This window comes from Pseudoliparis swirei, chromosome 6 (assembly GCF_029220125.1).
Source record: "Pseudoliparis swirei isolate HS2019 ecotype Mariana Trench chromosome 6, NWPU_hadal_v1, whole genome shotgun sequence".
Classification (NCBI taxonomy): domain Eukaryota; kingdom Metazoa; phylum Chordata; class Actinopteri; order Perciformes; family Liparidae; genus Pseudoliparis; species Pseudoliparis swirei.
The window spans coordinates 18,466,209-18,487,399 of NC_079393.1; the positions used below are offsets into that span (position 1 = coordinate 18,466,209).

The following is a 21,191-nucleotide window of genomic DNA, read 5'->3' on the forward strand; positions in this document are numbered from 1 at the left end:
CTCGCAGTGTGAGAAAAGAAATATGAGCTGCGTGACCAAAGTGTTATGTGAAGAAAAGCCCTGATATTTCTCAACCCTTTTGTCCTGATCTTCACTCTGTCGAAGCAAGCACGTTAGACGGCGTTTTCATCGCAGCTCAACATTAGTCTCATACATTACACACGATGTTGAATCATTATCGGTTACGTCGCCATATTACTCTCTGTTTTCCTTTTTGGCTTGTGTTTCTATAGCTATTGATTCAGTGGGCAAGCTTGGCAGGAATTTTAAAAAAGACTTTGAACTTGTGACAAACGAAATGCAATATGATCCAAGGAGGCATACGCACTGATTATGCTGTGAAACTAAAAGCAAAGTCGGCTCTTCAGCCCCAGTCCTTAGATTCACAGGCGAACAGCATCGCCACACAAGTCATTTGATCACCATGAAGTGTAAAACCTCACCAGGCCCACGGGGCATGTGTGCATATTTTAGTGTAATTCTCATTTCCAGCTTAATACAGTAAACAACAAATAAATGTTTACAAATGTCATCTAAATGATATCGAAAATTCCCATATCATCTATCGGTGTCCAACCGTCAACTGTCTTCACTAGCGTCATGATTAAAATACACTTGCTCATACTACTATGACCACAACTGACCTTTAACCTCTGACCCTTACCACCGAACAATCATATATTTTAGTGGCATTACGACGAAGCCAGACTCCCAACACAGGTGCATGTGGCAGTGCTGTCTCTCAGCCAGACTTGGCGTAGAGATGATGGGATGCACAGTGTTTCCTTTCAACAAAACCACTGCTGCCATCCAGGCAATGCAGGACGCTGCCTGGTCCAAGATTCCAGCCATCTTCCAGCCAGTCTTCCTGCTTCCCTCATTAGGTACTGCGTCGGCCATCCCAAAACCAACATGCAGGACAGATTCCCTCGAGAACCAGCCAGGACACACGGTCTGCACATTTTCCAATTCAAACAAGTCAAAGTGGCTCAATACCGATCTGAACTCTCCTCTTCTCTCTGGTAAGACTCAAGCACTACCGTCTAAGAATGTGATTAGAAAGAATAAGTCTGGTCTTGCAGAGGCACAGACACTTTAAAGTTTGCGGTCACTATTCCTGTGTCTCTGTTTATGTCCATTTCCATTTTTATGTCATCTTCATCCTTGTTGCTTCCTCCCTATCAGTGCTTCACTGTAAACAGTTTTGAAAAGCGTGACTCATGCTGCTGTAATGGAGTAGGAGGAGCTTGGCTTGAGATCAAAATAATGACTGAAGTTTTAAGAAAGAAAGAGGAGCGAGTAAAGACGGGCTACACCCAGGAAAGTAAGCCGTCTGGGTTATTTGACTTTCATTGTTATTCATTTTATAAACTAAACGATCTGTATCAAAGATGTGAAATCATTGTGAGGTTCCTCAATTGATGTCATCGGTTTTGTAATAGCGGTGTCAGATCTGCGGAAGCATTACTCACGGTTTTCCAAGAATAGTCTATACCCACACAAGTGTATTGAAACACCCACAGATGAGCATTTTGAAACACATGTGCACACAACCGGTCCAATGGGTCAGTGTTTTCACAGCTGGGACCAGACAAGAAGCCTGTGCAAACAGTGACATGGACCATCAGTGTGTGCGTGTGTGTGTGTGTGTGTGTGTGTGTGTGTGTGTGTGTGTGTGTGTGTGTGTGTGTGTGTAGCCGCCTGGAGGTGGTACCCACACACAAAAACACTCACAGAGACGGATTAGCCCGTATTATACTAAAGCTGTATAACTTTTGGTTTTAACTCGATTCACACTCTGACCGTCTAATGGTGCTCATATGGTACCTACATTTATCACAGGCTTGATGTTATTTCCTGCACATTTCCGGATGAACATAGGCCTATCTCACCGTCATATTAATATCTTGATATGTATTCCAAAACTCTCGTTGATCCTGTTCCAGATTTGTGGACCAAGGAGTGTATTTTGAGAGTGCTGGTTTCCCCATCTGTGTGACCACAGTGCGGGGCTGCTCTCCCTGCATCTTTCTGCCCACTGTTCCCACGCCTCTTTCTGGGCTAAATACATATTTAGGGGACGACTGAGCTGCAAATCATGAGTCCTGCTCTCTCAGTAAATCCTTTTGTTACTACTTTTATAGAGCTGGAGCAGGGTAACTGAACTTTGCTTTTATTTAGTGCTGGACCAAATCAAAGTTTATTTATCCAGGTACATTTTGCTGCACATGAATGCTCTCTTTCACATACTCACTGCTTCTGATTCATACAGTAGCACAGATTCAAGCCACAGACTTTCCAACCAAAATCTTCCAGAACGCTGTTGAGAGTTAGCACTGTTGATCAGAGCCAAGTCACTAGTTTGCATATCTACCGTCATTAAATTACATGACGTGTAATTTAGCTGACATTATTACCCAAAGCTCCAAAGCAACTTACAATAAGTACATTCGTAATTAAATTACTGCATAAACAGCTAATTTTGGAAATAAAAACGGATACAAACAATCTGAGAAAATTGGAAAGTGTTACAAAAACTCAAATAAAGCTGCACTTGGAAAACTTATCGGTCAGCCAGACCAGAGTTCAACAGACACATGTGTGCCAGTCATAAAGACCAATCACTTCATAGCCACTTTCACTGTCCATTAGTAAAGCTACGACTCTGCACTTTGAAATGCCTCACAGCACTATCAATACAATTTAAACCAGGAAGCTTGTGCTATTTCCTTGTGAGGAGAAATGAATGACAAATGGATTGTGTCTGTATAGTGGCACTGTGTAGTGGGTTCACCCAGAGATGTGGAGCCATTTGAACACATGCAAAGCAGACTAAATGGGTTTTCATGTTGTGTGTGTGTGTGTGTGTGTGTGTGTGTGTGTGTGTGTGTGTGTGTGTGTGTGTGTGTGTGTGTGTGAGACGTACACGGGAATGTGCGAGCGTGTGCATGAGTAATGAATAAGATCCTGGCACATCTCAACCGGGTTCCTCTAATGCACTCCCTGTGGACTAGAAGAAATAAACAGATAAAGATTCAGTGGACGTGAATGCAATAGAAAAGAAGGAGGAAAAAAAGGAGAGAGAGACGAGAGTGAGAGTGAGCAAGAGAGGGCCGGAGGAGAGGAGGGAGGGAGTTTTCAGAACTGTTATTGGAGCCGTAGAAGTCATTTTGACTTAAAGAGTTCCAGATGTGGGCCGGCCCCTGAGAAAGAGAAAGAGTCGGAGAGAAATCAAGAAGGAGGAGGATTTATTGGACTGGACCCTTCCATATGATCAGTAGTCTACCCTCCCATCTTGAGACCATCTGGTTTGAGGGCAGGATAAGCGGACATTGTTATTGTTTACACTGATGGTTGTGGTGGCTGGGGGGGGGGGGGGATTTCAGAAGCGGAAAGTCTGTGGAAAGCCAAGTTTAGGGTGTGGGGTGTCAGGTGATAAGGTGGTAAGGGGGTATGGGTATGTGGCTTGAACAGCCTGCTCTTGGCCATAATAAACTAGTGTGTTCAGAATAAGGGTCTGTTGTTATCACCCACCACACACACACACACACACACACACACAGACACACACTTTCAAAACCAATGACTGAACTCCCCAAAATAGGACCCAACCAAAAGACATCCGGTGAAATACAAAAAGCTGCTCTGGAAATTGCTCGAACTTAAGCAGATGACCATATAATGGAAAAATCCAATGCACTGCACTCTATTGTTTTTAACGCCTGAGGGCTTAAACGAAGGGCACACTGCGAAGGAACCAGTGGAAACTGTTCATAATATGAAATGTAAAGGATCAGTGAATGAGTGTGGGCATGCGGGCGACTTTGTTTTAGATGCCAGATTTATCTCAGACCTTGAGAAAGCTGTCAGTGCTACACCATTAACCCCTTCTTCACTTAATGCACATGCCATGCTTGCAGGGAAAGGTGCTGCTGCACGATAATGTCTTAACTTCTATCAATAGTGATCCCGCGGCCCTATTATAATAGCTATCTTGCTCTCTCTCTTGGTTATGTATGTGTATGTATGGATGTGTATGCCCAGCTTCCCCAGCATTTGTTTTCACTCCCTCTGTGTTGGGCTAAGCTGCACGATCTCACAACAAAAGGCCATTGTGCTGCAGTGAGGAGCTCCGCTTCGGGGAGCTGGTAGTGGGCCACGAACAAAGGCTGGTTACAATGTCCCAACACAAGCTCATGAATCAACTCAACACTGGGCTGCCAAAAGAGTGATCCGAGTCTACTGGGTTTTGACAAAATGGGGAAGGTAAGAAAGAGGGATGTGAGGGTGGAGAAAAAACAAATGGAGCAGGACGCACAGCTGGAACTGGAGGAGGGAGAGATGGAAGATATGTGGAGATGGTGGTGGTGGGTGAAAGGGATTTTGTCCAACAGGAGGAGAGCGGGATGAGGAAATGGAAGAAGGGGAGGATTTAAAAGGAGTGCAGCCAACACAGCAGGAGGATGCGAGGTGAAGTCAGCCTCCGCAGAGAGCTGTGTCAACATACGGGCCTCCTGCCTGTGCTCTCACGGCTCTCTGCACCCCGTCATGCAACCTGAGAACAAGAGTGACGTGTGAGGACTCAATCTTGTCGCTGGTCAATTGAAGTTGTCAAAATCAAAGTTGGCTGTTGAACAACAACAACAACAACATCCAGCAGTCGTTTCTCCTCGTACGACCGTGGTCAGAAGTAAAATACCTTCTTTGTTGGTATCTGATGCCACTGTTCTGTGTTTTCCTATTATGACAGGTCAAATTAGCAACGGGTCCGTCAAATGCTCACGCACAAAGAACTGCTATTGTACCCAGCAGCAGGCCACATTACACCTTTTCCACACTGAGGGAGTGGAAAGTGGTGACCAGCACTCTGGAGGTAGAGTGTGTGAGAGGAAAAAAAATAAAGTTTGGGGTGTTTCTTGACATCCATCACCACACAGCAAAACACACGGAATGCTGTCCTTTGAATCAATGAACCCACAGAGCTACTGGACAGTATGTTGGTTTACGTGTGCACTGAAAGAAAAATAATAATAAATGTAAACATATATTTACCATTGGCGTTCTTCCCACAGATCAGGTGCTCGTAGAGCTGCAGGACTCCCCACAGCTCCGCGTCATTGTTCACCACCCCCTCCAGGGCCTCTGCACTCATTACGGCGCCCGCTGACTCCGAATCCGGCCACGAATGACCCCTCTCGGCCATCAGCACGCGGGCTCCTATCTCCTCCACCAACGCTTCCATGCATGCGGTCAGGCATATAGCCGCGTACTCGTGGATGCGCACGGAGATGCGGGTGTCCACCATCCAGCGGAAGAAGCGTCCCACGGAGAAGGAGAGGCCGCAGCGGGCGGACTTGCCCTTCCTCAGCAGCTCCCCGGCGCTCATGTTGTACATGGAGATGGCCTTGACCGTGGCAGAGACGCAGTGGTCGGCCAGGGACCAGCTGAGCACCAGGCGCATGGCACTCTGCACCTCGAAGCGCGTGCAGCGGCAGTGCATGACGCTGAGCCGCTGAGCCTCTCTGGAGATGCGGATGAGAGCCCTGCGGAGGAGAGCGGACAGCCGCTTCACCGCCTCCGGGGAGAACGCAGGTGCAGGCCCCCCGTTGACGCTCCCACTCCCGGCCACTTTGTGAAGTATCTTCGCCACTTCGTCTTCGATCCAGGGGAACTCTTCCAGCTCCGGCAAGCGCGGACACTTGGAGAAGATGTCCTCCGGGTCTTCTGGGAGGACGGTGTTGACCGTGTCCCAGCTGTTGTTCCTGCTATTCATGGAGCCGGAGTAGTACCACCAGTTGCCCCGGTGAGCGGCCGTCATGAAGGCCTGGGAGTTCGACTTGGAGGACGACAGGCTGAGGGACTTGCAGGAGTCCCCTGCCCCATAGCCGGAGTCCAGCGTCAGGTCCTCCAGGGTTTTCATGTGGACGTTGCTCAGACCGGCCATTATTGTGAAACTATTTTAACAGTGTTTCTTTTGGAAGCCGCGGAGAAGCTTGTCAACGGTTTACCTGAAGTCAATCAAGCAGCAGCCGAAACTCCTCGCGGAGCTGGACAAACTGGTTACACAGCGGCACACTTGCCATTCATGCCGCTCCACGGAGTTCAGTTCAGGGCAGACAAACAACACAATGACACGCGCGGATAAAACCGTTTGAGCAAATGTTCGTTGCCAAAAACCACACTGTAATGGGGTGAACAAACAAGACGACCGAGTTGAAGTCGCACCCGTCACCCGTCTCACCTTTGCCCGGAGAGCGCACGGGTTTAAACTTTTCCTCCGGGGTCCACAGTCTTTTATAACAAGCATTAAATATCTCCCCGCGGTCCAAATACAGCCAGAGCCGAGCTCACGTGTTACAATATGTCCCGTTTAGCCGCTAGAGGACAGAAAAGTGTTGCGTTTCTGTAGACAAGCGTGGAAAGGTCCGAGACTACCTCATCGTCTCGCGTCCCGGCGCTTGGTCAGGAACAGCCTGTTGGGGACGCTCAGCCGCGGATGTGTGTGGGGGAGGGACCGCACATGAATGACAACACGGAAGCAGCTCGAGGACCAATCAGAAGAGCGGCCGGCTTTTGCTGGCAGCCAATCAAGACCCGGATCCAAATGTTTCCTGAATTTGGGAGAATAACTGAGCTCTGTTTTGCCTCAGACGAGCATACAATGCATTCCCAAAACACATTGTGACCCAGATATATGTCTGAAGGCTAGTTGCTTTCTTGTATATAAAATACTCTTCTAAAGTATTTTGTATACACATTCACTGAAATCCATATGATATGCTTCCAATTACTTCACATGTTATACATGTGTTCACAGCCTTTTTTATTCGTATTATAATGTAATGACAACGTTTACTATGAATGGACATAATAATGAATAATATAATTACTAGCTTTTGCCTATATAATAGCTAATGGGTCAAGCAGACTTTAGTTACCTCCTCATGTTGACTGTGGGACTTGGCTTGCTGCCTTGCACATGAGCTAATCTCTCACCTGCAGCCTGAAACAGAACTCCAATCTGCAAAGCCCTTGGTAACGTAAGAGGAGGAGTAGTGTTTACTTTGATTAGGCTTAGGGTTTTCACTGAAATTGTACCTTAAAAGCTTATTTGGGATTGTAAAGAATATACATGTGTTGTAATAGCTTGAATAAGTGCATTTTGCTTTTGAAAGAGTTTCAACAAAGTCAATGTGTTTACTTGGTTTTCACCCAGTCCACTACTTTGGTAATGACCAAAAAGTGTCAGCTCTCGCTTTTTAAAACAAACTTTGTGGAAATCCTCTTGCGAAACTTCAGATTTGGAGAGTCGTGCGGCCCTGTTTGTTGATGTTTCTAATAAAAAAAAGAAAACATGTTGAAAGGGCCGTGACTACCTGCTTCACATCACTCCACACTCAGATAGACAGGTAGGGCGTGCCTGCACTGGGACAGAGTCCAACATTATAATTGGTTTAGGACCCAACACTCAACCTGCATGCATGCGAGACTGCAACACATTGTGAAAGTGACTGTAATGAATGTTTACTTACACACATATAAAGACCTGGCTGTTATAGGAGTCAAAGTGGAAAAAGACACATACACACACACACATCATAGTCTATGAATCACTCAGTCAGGGGAACTGAGTGGGGAGTCAAGCTTGAATAAGATCAGTTGAAGGCGTAGAAGAGATCATAGGAGGTTAGCGCTTGCCTCATGCAGACCTCCTGTAGCTGTGGTTTGGCAGCAATTACCTCATGATAGCTCAGTGTCTGTGCATGCTCAGGGCCGAGACCACCAGAGCTAAGTGGCAAACAAGACCAAATAAAAAATCTGCAAATAATGTTATGCTCCTCTGGAGTTCACAATATTAAGTTTGATAACATTTGCATTTCTCCCTGCAGTGGTCCTGAAACAAGATCAATATGATATTACATCAATATGAAACTCTGAATGGGTAACTGGATGACGTCAGCCTCAGAGTAAACACAGCCAGGGTTACAGAAGGTTTTTGACATGGTGTTGTTTACTAATTTCCCCCGGGCACTTCACTGTAGCCCACTGTTCCTTGGGTCAAATGCAAAGAATAATTTTTCCCCACAGGGATAAATAAAGTGTACATTTATTTTTTCTTTGCACTTCTAACTAGCCATAACAATATATCAGGGCCTGTGAAAATCTCAACAAAATGTTCTTTAAGGTATCAATTTGGAAGTCTCTTAATCTAGCATAATATATGCTATTTATAATTTAAAAAAAGATAAAATAATAGGAATAGGTTTGACAAGTCAATCAGAGTTATTGAGCCACATTCAATTATTTTGATCCGTGTAGCAAATTATATTGATTTGTTACAAACCAATTGAGTTTTTAAAACTCGGCCAGGACAAAAAAAATCCCCATCACGTCACATGACTTGCATGCTTAATATTTGGTTAAGAATGGTTGAATTGTTTGCATAAAGGAAATGATCAGATAGTTTGTTTGTGAGTGTGTAGGAAAACTAGCAATGTTCATCTCATCTGTCTACAGTCGTTTTGTCTTTTATCCCACACTGGACCAACTCAGCCCCTGCTCAAAATATGTATATCCTATATTTATATCCATGTGTATGAAGCCATGCAACCACTGTTAGTCTACATGTGTGTATGGATGTATGGGCGGAGCACCACCATGTGGTCAGATAAGGAATAGAGTTGTTGCAGCTGATATCTTTCACAAAGTGTAACAACACAACAAAGAAAAAAACATCAACAAAATTACCTGGAAGTAAGCATAACATTTTATTTGCAAAAAAAACCGACAAATTAAAATAGAAGTACAATACATTCTTAAAACCTTTTCTCTACAAAACAATTTCACAGAAATTACCTTGGAATGTATATTCCTATTTTTCATCTTTCATTTTTATGTTTTATATATATATATATATACACCTATATATATATATATATATATATATATGATTATGTTTAATGTGAGTCTTTTGTTAAATAGTCCCATGTCAGTGTTAAATGACGTACAGTAGACCTTTTCCTGCAGAGGCAAAGAAAGGGTCTTGGAGGGCATTTTGACAATCATACAGTCAACCATAGACCATTAACTGTCTTCCACATGTGTGTCCAGCCTTGAGCCCGAAAGCCACTCTCCATCAATAAAAGTACCATGTTGCATAAACAGAGGCATTAGGAGCCCGGCCTCCAGCCAAAACGAATGGGAGCAGGTGGGGTCCTGCCGGACTCCAGCTGCCAGTGAGTCTCCATCACACCTCCTGATTGTACTCAGTAATCATTAGTACCATCTCTGTGTATCTCACCAACAGGGCAACTGGCTTGCAAAGACCACTCCTTCCTGCGTCTAAGGTCATACAACAAACACACTGACACGTCTCTGTAACCAAGTGAAGAGAACCATGTGTCCTTCTTTTACAGTTTATCTGAATTTACAATGACATTACAGCCTGCTGATAAATAACCGTGTATTTCTGTCTGTCCCTGCCCTCTTCTGTCGTTAGAGTAGTTTAAAAACTGCCTGCAGCCAAACCCTGATAAAGGCACACATTTGTGAAACAGCCATGCCTTGCCACACTGTGTCCAACACATGAACTGGTCTCCCTTCTGTCGGAGCTTTATACAAGCTTAAAAGAAGAGTGTCAATGTCAGCTGAGCGTCCCCGTCTCTGTGGTATTTTAATATGACAGAATAATCCCTCAAATACACTATTTAAAATGCAACTTTCAGCGAAGAAAATGCTTCGAACAATGATGTGACGGTGTGACATACGTCACAAAGCTGCTACTGCTGTCCTCTGCTTCCCTCCTATTAAAGGTGTATGTTCCAGTTGACAATGAAGTTAGAGATGTGGAAAATGTGGAGAGAATGGACGATACCATCAGGATAATTAATACGTGGAAACTGTTCACAAATTCAGTGTTTTAGAACAGAAAATAGCACCTCTATGTCCGTGCATCCATACTCAGTCAGGACAAATAAAAAACTAACAGCAGAACAAACTTCAGTTAATGAAACAAAATGAAATAAGTCCGAACCAGGAGCTGGCATTAATATGGGTGTATTAAGTAAAAATTAAATTTTAAGAGAAAATATACACAAATGTGCATGATGTTGAAACAGAAAGAGGCAGAATGAGTTGAGGAATAAGGAGATTCAGTCGGAGAGAGAGGGACAGAAAGAGTCATAAAGAGGACGAAGAATTCGTTCTCTATATGTACATTATTTAAATTACATTATAAAAGTGTACATTACTATTATGATTATTATTAAATCTTTCATTTTCTGTTTGGAAAAGGGCTTTTCTGATTCACAATCTTACTGTTCATATCAGGAGAATGTCAGCACCTCGGGCATATTGATATCCAAAAGGTAGAAGTTGATGTATTTAGAAACTATTTTACCAAAGACAAAGTTCCTCTACGACTCGATCTACGCCACCATGTCTGAATCTATCTGAACAACATGTTGACACACATTCTATTGGGCTCTCACGTGAGAGCATGTTAGAAAAAAAGATCTTAGGTTGTCTTTACATCTCCTTGTTAGAAAAAAAGTGCTCTCTGTCATCATAAGCACACACAAGCGGCAACACACTCACATACACCAATATACAGGACTGTCTCAGAAAATTAGAATATTGTGATTTTTTTCTTTATTTTACAGTATGCATTAAAAAAAAAAAAATGCATTCATATTGATTCATTTCTTTACATTTTTTTGCAAGCCTTTACAGCTTTTTACATTTCTTTTTAACTTCTTTACACAAGAAAACTCAAAAAACCTTAAACCAAGTAAAAAAAAAGTTTCAGACAGCTGAAAAAAAAGTAAAAAAAAGTTTTATAACAGCTGAGTGTTTGTTGTTCCTTAGAGATTTGTTTTTGTTTTTTTATTTAATTACCAGTATACTTCTAATTGATATTCTAATATTTAGAGATAGATATTATATATATTTATATAAAAAGATTCAGATATTTGAGCTTTCATAAGCTGAAAATAATCAGAATAATATTTTGTTTTTTTGTAGCATTAATGAAAAATGATTTGTTTTTTTTTTCATTTTTTTTATTCTTAGAAAAGAATCAGAAACTGTATATACACCCACCCACCCATACACACACACACACACACACCTGCTTTCTAGTCTGTCTGAAAACATTGCACCAAAAAAAAAGGACAGAGAGAAGAAGAACAAAAATGCCTCTTCTCTCTGTACAGTAGTTCTGTCAGTGAGGCAAAGTGATGACTCGGGAGTGTCTGCGTAAACCGCTCGCTTGTAAAGTTCAGATTCAGACTCTTGTATCCTCGTACGGACAAGTATACGAGAGGGGCTGATGGAGAAGCAGAGGTATCCCTGAAAGGAGCCGTTTCAAATAAAGGCAGAGTTCAGGCAGTGAGCGAGCTCACACAGGTCTCTCTCACACACCAGTGGATCAGCAGGTAGATTCAGAATCATCAGACCGGGAGGGGACGCTCCCCCTTCATAGTTTTCTTGTTCTGGGTAATCCACATGCCTCGTTTGGAGTGGTAGTAGTGAAAGAAGTTCCTCAAACGCAGTCTCTCTACCTCCAAGCCATTCTGCAGTACCCTGGAGGGGGAGGGAGGAACAGCGGGTTAACACTGGGTTCTTTAAACTGTCGTGGCGTACAAGCTGTTTTCATTTGGAGAAACTACTGGGTTCACAGCCATAGCATGTGTTCATTCAATGGCCTGGAGTCTGATAAAACAAATGTAACTTCTTTTATTAAACTGTCAATTTACCCAAATTACATCTGGGTAGTATATAAACATGCAGATTTACTTTTATTTGCACAATTATCCATCTGGCTGCTTCGAGACCCACATTTAGCTCATCACTTGCAGCACGTTTTGAGAGCAGCAGCCTTCCGTGATGTCAGTGAAAAGAGACATTTCACACACTGAATATTCAAAGCCCTTGCTGGCCTACACACTGAGAGCTTGAAATATTTATGGTCCAGACTGTCTCCGTTTCTCCTGCTGTTTTGGTCCTGCACTCTTATCCTATTGACATTGTGCACACTATCCACCTCCAGTGCTTTAAAAGAGGACATATACCATCCATGCCTAAGTTACATCAGAGACAAAAATATAAAATATTGTATCCTAACAGTAATGACTTATAATATACAGGAGGTGGCAACAATTGCATCAGCCTCTGTACAACAGGATGCAATCTGGTACAACACAACTCTCATTAAAAAGCATATATTGAATATAAGGAAACAATTTTATTACAACTTAAAATGTTAAAATTGTTCCAACACAGCCTCGACAATAAATAGGGTTTGTATAATAGTGTTCAGTGCAGGACTACTGTGTTGTCTGGTTGCTGGGTTACCTGTCCAGCAGCTCCCAGTCCTCTCCACCCCAGCGGTCTTTGAATTCCTCTGTGTTCATCCCTCCAATCTTATCAAAATCAGACTTATAAATTCCAAATAGGCCAAAGCCGTTCACCTCCCAGTAACCTGTGGAAAGAACAAAAAGTGAAAAGGAAATATTGGTCCCATTGCATGCCTTTGCACTATAAGTATGAGCATCTGATGCAAGAGCCTATATTATGCATGCAAATTGAAAACCAGTATTATGAATGTAAAGTAGCTGTCTGGAACTTGGGAATGAGCTTGAGTGACATGTGAAACTACAAACACTTGAAAACTATTTTGATTGGCGAGCGTGATTATTCCATTATGTGCGCAGATGTGTGCGTGCATGCGTGTAATGTGTGTGTGCGCTTTGTTGTGCGTTACCATCAGGCGCCTGTGGCGAACTGCCGCAGCCGAGTCTCATGACAACTGGAGCAAAAGCCAGGCGTCCCTCCACACAGTGCTTCCTGATGCTTTCCAGGATGTTGAGAGGGAAGTGGATGTGTAGATCACACAGGAACACAATGCTGTGACTATCCTGCGAGAGGAAACACAAACAAGCACACATGCACACACTCATTACACCTAAATAATCTCTCGAGTTTATATTGAAGAAGCAACAGGAAGAAAAGTGTGCGTGAACGAGTCTGTGCATGAGCTGCATGTGTTCTCATTCGCCCCATGTGGGATTTCAGAATGAAAGAAAGTGGAGAAGTCTGGGCTCAGCGTCATCGGCTTGTCTTCACTTACAGAGCCCGCAGGTCACACAGACATGAGTGACGGCCCTGTCATCCCTCCGTGACGGCCCTGACACTCAACTGACGGATCAACGTCTGTCCATATTGCCAGCCGCTCTACACCCATGGGTGTGTGAGTGTGCATGGGTGTGTGACAGAGAGACAGCCAGAAAGCGGCGTATGGGCGCGCGCACACACATACCCTGGGAAAGGGAATGGATGTGACAGCGATGGCAAACACATGACAGAGGAAATGCAGCTAACTGTCTCAGCGATTCCCTGTCAGCCGCAGCCGGGCTGTGTGGGAGAAGCCGAAGGGACGCAGGAGAAGGCTCGGAGGTGAGGGCGAGATCCACAGCCCGTGACAGACCGGCCAAGCAGTTATGTATTCATTATGCACGAGTGTTCTTTCTGTCTGTCCATCAGTAAAGGTCACGCGGTCAGTGTGAGTGGCCGACCTTCAGTGAGCGTCTTTTTCCTGTCAGCTCGCATCCTGTTGTCTCGCCTCTATGTGTGTGTTTCTCTAACCTCAATCGTGTCCACTCCGATCTGCAGTCCCGCTGAGCGCTCAAAGTTCCCTTCTTTCCTTAGATACTCATATCTGTCAAAACAAACATATACACACACTTGGAAATGTTCTAAAAATGCATTTAAAGTCCTGATACAAAGGGCTGATTGTCTCACACACACACACACACAGACACACACAGACACACACACACACACACACACACACACACACACACACACACACACACACACACACACACACACACACACACAGACACACACCTTGGTACACTGCTCTCTCTTAGTGCCTGCTCCACGTCCATGTCTTCACTTTCAAAGTCAACAATTATGATGTTGAAATTGTCATCCTTTGTCTGGCGATGGAGATTCTCCATGTCAGAGATAAACTGCTGTACCCAGCGAGCCTGGTTCTTCACTAAAGTTCAGCAAGAACAAAGGGAAAAGTGGATTGATAAAGAAACTACTAACATTTCCTCTCAACAATCTGTTTAATTTCTGTTTATTCAGTTTTCAAAGTTAACTACAGTGCCCCTTTTGACTTACCTGGCACCACAAAGTGCACCATGACATCTTTCCTCCACTGCAGCATGACCGGCTGGCAGAGCAGCGGCTTAGCATAGGCGGTGCTCCAGGGGGTCGCTCCGGGCCGAACGGGGGGCCTGGTGGAGGGAGGGGGAGGCGGGGTGTCGAGGCTGGACGTGGCAGCTGACGGGGCCGAAGCCGGCGCCGAGGCCGGAGCGAAGTCAGTGTTCTCGAGGCTCTCCTCGCCCTGCCCGCTGCGATGAAGCAGCAGGTAGATGTATTCCGACAGACGCACCACGCTGCGGCCTCTCTCCATCAGCTCCAGCTCCACAAGGTAGCGGTTCCCTCTCGCCGAGTCGCGCCGCTTCTCAACGTTGACAATTCGCAGCAGGGTGTAGATCCTGCGGCGAAGGAAACAACAGAGAGCGGAGGCAAACACAAAACACCGTTTCTTATTTTGTTCTCACAACTGGATTAATTATTATTTGACTGTAGGCAGGCCACCTAAAAAAAAAAATGTGTCTCTTCATTATCTCCAGAGTGAAGTCTGCACTGTGGGATTTTTGGGAAGAAAATTTAAAAAAGAATGGCTCAGCTACTTTCCACAAACGACATCAATGTTTGGAAGCACTGCTGGAGGAAATGGTAATCGGCACAGAGGCGTGCTCACATTAAGTCGACGCACCGGGGCGTGACCAATATGTTCCCAGTGAAATTACTTCTTGCCTTAGATAAGGCTGAGCATGAGAAACCACATTTTTAAACGTACACGGCTGCAGGGAAACATACGCAGCCTTCAAGTCTCACATCCTTTCCATTCCCCGCCCTTTATCCTCACCCTCCGTTGCGTTCGTTGAGCTTCTCCATGTACTGCGCCAGCACGTCCACCACCTCACTCTCTGCCAGCTGGAGGTTGCCGGACACATTGCAGCGCAGGTCATTCCAGTCGGAGCGCAGCAGCTCAAAGTCCATCGGATTGACCGAGAAGGTCCTCTGCCAGTTGATGCTCTCCTCTGCCCAACCGGGCCGAGCCTCGATCTCCTCGTAGCTGTAGTCCGACATCTCGCCCTCCTCTGGTTCTGGCTCCAGGTCGGTGTCAGGATTAGAGCGACTTGTTTCCTGGCCGAGTTCTGCCGGGTTGGGCTCCGGGTCCGGCTGCCGATGGGACTCGGTGATCTCGGAGGTCCTGAGGTAAGAGGTGACCCGTGTTTGACCTTGGAGTGTGTTTTCTGTGACGTTTAAGCGGTGCTGGGTAACTGGAGGGGGATCTTGGTGAGGGGACAGAGGGGTTAGCGGGTCACCTTTGCTGGGTACATCGGTCGTGACGGGAGTCTTTAGATCCCCGCGCTCCCCTCTCCTCTTGCTTTTCTCTGGTAGCTTTGCTGCTCTGCTGTCAGCATTATGTACACGTTCACCCCGTATGCTGATGCTTCCATTGTGGGGAAATGTCTTACCCTCTTTAGTGGATGGGTTGGGCCAGAGCTGAGGGGCACTCACAAGACTTCTACTTTTTGTTATGCCTCCTCCTTTGGCGCCAAGGTTCACCAGCCGTGTGGTCTTCCTAGTTTGGTACAGAAAGACCCCCGGGAACACCTCTCTCAGGTGGCGGGAGGCCCTCTCCTGCTTCCTCTCTCGACGCTGCTCCCTCTCCCTGTCCTTCTCCCGCTCCTTGGCCGGCCGAGGCCTGGTGATGTAGATCTTGTTCTCCTCCCTCTTCTCCTTCTTGTTTCCTGCGAGCTTGCTTTTTACATCATGGAGGTTGTTGCTATGGGCAGAGTTGCTGAGGATCTGCTTGGCACGGCTGGCAAGGGCAGAGAGGGAGGACTTTTGGGGGAAGAGGAGTGAAGACTTTCTCGGTTTCGGCAGTGTTTCAGCTCCTTTCTCTCCTCCCGCGCCACCTGTTCCTCCCCCTTTCCTGCCAGGGCTCAGCTCTGCAGGACCGGTGCGGATCCAAGTCAGGGAGCGACCGCGGACGACACTGTCCGCGTCAGGCTGAAGCACCCTGGTATGCAGCTCCTCAAGTCCCTTCCGGGCCTCCTGTCTCGTGTTTGTGTGATCTCTCTCCGAGTCCTGGTCCAGATCCCTTTCCAGCTGTCCCTCTCTGTGAGGAAAATGTCTCCTTTCTCTTCGGTGTATGATACTGTTGACAGCTCCCTCCTCCTCTTGATCATGGTCCGCCTCTTCTTCTCCGCCCTCTCTGCCAGCTGGTGTTGGCGCAGGCTTGGAGTGCTGATGGGAGGGATAGGAGGTGTGGCTGGTCTGGCTGGGATGAGAGGGCTTCTTGGGCGACTGTGTACCGACGATCTCTGCCTCGTCCTCGACATCTACCACCTCCTCTTCATCTAAGAAGTCTGGAGACATTAACACAACGATGAAAAATAGTGTGTGTACAGTATGTGTGTGTGTATGTTGGTTCATGATTAGTTCACCATCTGGGTTAGGGAAGAAGAATGGTCTGTCATCTTCCTCCTCATCCATCTTCATATATTTGTAGAAACCAAACCTGGCAGAGACAAGAGGAGGCAGAGCACAACCATGAACACACACACAACCCTGCGCATTAAAAAAAGGTTGTCATCTCAATGTGCCTTGCAGCATAAAAAACGTAATCTCTTGGTGAGAGGTCACATGAATCACTGCCATCAAATTCACAGACACTTCAACAGTTATTCCGCATAATCAGTGAACTTGCTCATAGACAAATGTTCCCGTTGCGTCCCAAGAGATACAAAATAAAAATGTCCTTACTTCTCCAAATAGATAGGGGACTCTCGGTAGAAACACTTGTTCTCTCGCTCCATGTGGGTGAGACGTGTGAAGTCATTTGGGTAAACGAAGGACAGATAGACCTTTAAAAAAAATGACATGTCAATCAAAAATTCAATAACTTCAGAAAACACTTAGAAAAGGGTTAATTATCTGTAATCTAATACCAGCATTTAACCAGCACCAGCCTCTTGCTCTTCATAATCCTGAATGCTGCAGTGATTCCTGTCAAATCTAAAATGGATTTGGCTCCAATTTCCACTAATCTCTGCAGCCGCTGCAGTAACTCCTGTTGTCCTGAAGGGGGGAGCAGCGCTCAACACTACCTGCTGCTTCAATGGGTTCTGATCCAACAGGAGAGATGCGACTGTAATGACCAAGCCTGCTATTTTCTTTACTCATCTGATCTGAATATTATGCTGAGGGGATACTTTAAACAAGTTAAAATACTACTCTCATGACATCCGGAGTATTTTGGATGAGCCCATAGGTCGAATTTTAGTAAGAATTCATTCTCTCACACATACTGACCCACTAAGCAATAATATGTTTGAATAGATGAATAATTAAATGAGGTTATTCAAGGTTGAAAAAAAATGAAAGTATAGTAGAAGCCAGTCTTCGTCATAATATGAGCAAACAGAATATGTGTATTAAAAAAAAAAAATCAGTTATGGTGTAACCGTGGAAGTGTGCAGTGCTTAAGTTAAATATTTACAGGTTTTTGTTCATTTATAAATCATGTAATGATATTCTTAAAATGTGGTCTAAAATCAGTCTCTACCTGAGCTAAAGCAAAGAGGCAATGTTGAAATGACCGCAGGTCTTTTTCTGATCCAGAGGGAAGGTGACTTACAAATTGCAGACCCTGGTATCTGGCGATGGGAAAATCTTTGACAACATATGTTGGAGAGTAGAGACATGCTGGTAGAACATTTTCTAGTCGGGAGGGGTCGATCATAGGAGCTGAGGAGAGAGGAGAAAGAAAGAAGGGGAGGTGAATATTTGAGATCATGAAAAAACAAATATGTGTATATTCTGCTTTGTACAAGCGTAAGAGTCAGAAAGCTGGGAGATGATCAGGGCAATGACCAAACGAGAAGGAAAACCAACAAAGAACGGGGAAACCGCCAGCCAGACGAAATGCCCAATGTCTGAGTGCAGCTAAACTGACAGCCAGAGAGACTGTGAGCCAGGCAGTCGATCAGAGAGAGAAAATGACAGGCCGGAAAATCAGGATGAGGAAAGAAAAAAAGTGACAGCCTGAAACGATAGCTGTTAGATTTACTGCGGTAGAAGGTGTCCCTGGGGTCCGGCTTCAGCATATCCGCCCCGTGCTGCGGGATGCTCCTTCCCCGGCCCTCCTCTGGGAGACGGATGTGACTGGCCAAGGTCTGGGGGATGTGATCCACACTGTTCATCTTCAGATTGGACTCGTCTGAGGAAATACAGAGACAGAGAGGATGTAGTATGGGGAAAGGTCTTTATGTCACACTGTTTGTATGTCACTGTTTGATTTAATGCTGAACACATTTTACGTTAACTGTCGGAAGGATAATATCCCAATCATCATGAATCTTTACCGTCTGTGAAAAAGTGGATAATAACTCGGGGGGGGGGGGGGGGGCAAAGGTGAAGTGAAGAGGAAGGGGGCAAAGGGAAGAGAGGAAGGGACCAAAGGGAAGAGAGGAATGGAGCAAAGGGAAAAGAGGACATGAGCAAAGGGAAGAGAGGAAGGGAGCAAAGGGAAGAGAGGAAGGGAAGAGAGGAGGAGAGCAGAAACAGAAGCTGAAGCGAGAGAATCAGAAAAAAAGTTGGACGAAAAACAAATACAGAGTAGATTCATAATTATACCAATCGATAGCAGAGAATGAGGGGAGAGCATCTGTGATTAATGGCATGTCAGGAGCAAGGCCTGGTGGGAGAAATGCTTTGTAATTAACGTGGTGGTCAGCATCACTTTTAGGGTGGAGTGTGCACATTCAGTGTGTGTCTCTCTGTGCACACGCTTCACAGAGAAAGCCTCCTTTGTTTCCTTCTAACAATAATACATCTGCTGATCAATTCAATTCAATTCAATTCAGTTTATTTGTATAGCCCAATTTTACAAATTACAAATTTGTCTCGGAGTGCTTTACAATCTGTACACATAGACATCCCTGCCCCAAAACCTCACATCGGACCAGGAAAAACTCCCAAATAACCCTTCAGGGGGGAAAAAAGGGAAGAAACCTTCAGGAGAGAACAGAGGAGGATCCCTCTCCAGGATGGACAGATGCAATAGATGTAATGTGTACAGAAGGACAGATTTAGAGTTAAAATACATTCAATGAATATGACAGAGTGTATGAATAGTTCATAGTAGGCATATTCCACGATGGAGACCTCCACGATCCATCAGGCAGATGGCGGTGGGGAGGAGGAGTGGGCGGAGTCTCAACAGTGGGCGGAGTCTCAACAGGACAGTGGCGTAGTCAGGAGCAGGAATTCCACGACCCAGACCTCGATGATCCATCAGGCAGATAGGATCTATGCCGTATAGGGTCCGATGACCCCATGAGACGTGAAGTCAAAAGGACTCCGGGGAGAAAGCAGAGTTAGTAACGTGTGATTGAGAGATGAAAATTCATCCTTAAGGAGAGAAAAAGAGGAGATAGGTACTCAGTGCATCCTAAAACGTCCCCCGGCAGCTATAAGCCTATAGCAGCATATCAAGGGGCTGGACCAGGGCAAACCTGATTCAGCCCTAACTATAAGCTCGGTCAAAGAGGAAAGTCTTAAGTCGACTCTTAAACGAGGTGACTGTCTGCCTCCCGGACTGAAATTGGAAGCTGGTTCCATAAAAGAGGAGCTTGATAACTAAAGGCTCTGGCTCCCATTCTACTTTTTAAGACTCTAGGAACTACAAGTAGTCCCGCATTTAGTGAGCGTAGCTCTAGTGGGCAATATGGTACTACAAGCTCCTTAAGATATGATGGTGCATCACCAATCAAGGCTTTGTACGTTAAGAGAAGAATTTTAAAAGTGATTCTTGATTTTACTGGGAGCCAGTGCAGAGCAGCTAGTGCAGGAGTGATGTGATCTCTTTTCTTAGTTTTAGTGAGAATACGAGCTGCAGCATTCTGGATCAACTGAGGGACCTAAGAGACTTATTAGAACAGCCTGATAATAAGGAGTTGCAGTAATCCAGTCTCAAGTAACGAACGTGAACCAATTTTTCTGCATCTTTTGAGACAAGATGTGCCTGATTTTGAAATATTACGTAGATGAAAGAATGCAGTCCTTGAGATTTGCTTTACGTGGGAGTTAAAGGACAAGTCCCGATCAAAGATAACGCCAAGATTCTTTACAGTGGTGTTGGATGCTAGGGCAATGCCGTCTACAGAAACCACATCACCAGATAATTGATCTCTGAGGTGCTCAGGGCCGATTAAAATTACTTCGGTTTTGTCTGAGTTTAACATCAAGAAGTTGCAGGTCATCCATGTTTTTATGTCTTTAAGACATGCTTGAATTTTACTTAGTTGGTTGGTTTCCTCTGGTTTTATTGATAGATATAGTTGAGTATCATCTGCATAGCAATGAAAGTTTATGGAGTGTTTCCTGATAAGATTGCCCAAAGGCAGTATGTATAAGGTAAATAAAATTGGTCCAAGCACAGAACCTTGTGGAACTCCGTGACTAACGTTGGTGGTTATCGAGGCGTCATCGTTTACAAATACAAACTGAGATCGATCTGATAAATAGGATTTAAACCAACTTAGTGCCGTGCCTGAAATGCCAATCGACTGCTCCAGTCTCTGTAACAGGATGTCATGGTCAATGGTGTCGAATGCAGCACTAAGGTCTAACAAGACCAGTACAGAGATGAGTCCTTTATCTGCTGCCATTAAGAGGTCATTTGTAATTTTCACCAGTGCTGTCTCGGTGCTGTGGTGTTTTCTAAATCCTGACTGAAATTCCTCAAATAAACAATTATGATGTAGAAAGTCACACAACTGATTTGCGACCACTTTCTCAAGGATCTTGGAGAGGAAAAGGAGGTTAGAGATCGGTCTGTAGTTAGCCAACACCTCTGGATCCAGAGTGGGCTTCTTCAGGAGAGGTTTAATAACAGCCACCTTGAAGGAGTGTGGTACGTGGCCTGTTAGCAGAGACACATTGATAATATCTAATAGAGAGCCGCCAATTAAAGGCAAAACGTCTTTAAGCAGCCTCGTCGGGATGGGGTCCAAGAGACAGGTAGACGTGCTAGA

The 21,191-nt window shown here is 45.0% G+C and overlaps 2 protein-coding genes across 4 annotated transcripts in view; both read right to left on the reverse strand.

Moving 5' to 3' along the window:
* abtb2b (ankyrin repeat and BTB (POZ) domain containing 2b) overlaps positions 1-7,327 on the reverse strand; it is a 43,170-nt gene extending 35,843 nt beyond the window's left edge. Inside the window, exon 1 of the mRNA XM_056417148.1 lies at positions 5,053-7,327. Within this exon, the coding sequence (XP_056273123.1) occupies positions 5,053-5,944 (892 nt within the window). The 5' untranslated portion in view covers positions 5,945-7,327. The remainder of the gene's footprint in view (positions 1-5,052) is intronic.
* Positions 7,328-11,093: 3,766 nt separating this feature from the next.
* Positions 11,094-21,191, reverse strand: part of b4galnt4a (beta-1,4-N-acetyl-galactosaminyl transferase 4a) — a 179,741-nt gene continuing 169,643 nt past the window's right edge. The window contains exons 2-13 of one of the 3 annotated variants that reach the window (XM_056416861.1): positions 19,321-19,692; positions 18,224-18,373; positions 17,792-17,901; positions 16,918-17,018; positions 16,599-16,672; positions 15,008-16,520; positions 14,191-14,570; positions 13,909-14,062; positions 13,645-13,717; positions 12,764-12,917; positions 12,355-12,481; positions 11,094-11,583 (exon numbers count right to left, since the gene is read on the reverse strand). In XM_056416861.1, the coding sequence (XP_056272836.1) occupies positions 11,451-11,583; positions 12,355-12,481; positions 12,764-12,917; positions 13,645-13,717; positions 13,909-14,062; positions 14,191-14,570; positions 15,008-16,520; positions 16,599-16,672; positions 16,918-17,018; positions 17,792-17,901; positions 18,224-18,373; positions 19,321-19,450 (3,099 nt within the window). In that variant the 5' untranslated portion in view covers positions 19,451-19,692 and the 3' untranslated portion in view covers positions 11,094-11,450. Of the gene's footprint in view, positions 11,584-12,354; positions 12,482-12,763; positions 12,918-13,644; positions 13,718-13,908; positions 14,063-14,190; positions 14,571-15,007; positions 16,521-16,598; positions 16,673-16,917; positions 17,019-17,791; positions 17,902-18,223; positions 18,374-19,320; positions 19,824-21,191 lie in introns of those variants that run through there. The other 2 variants (XM_056416860.1, XM_056416859.1) reach the window with 2 other exon arrangements.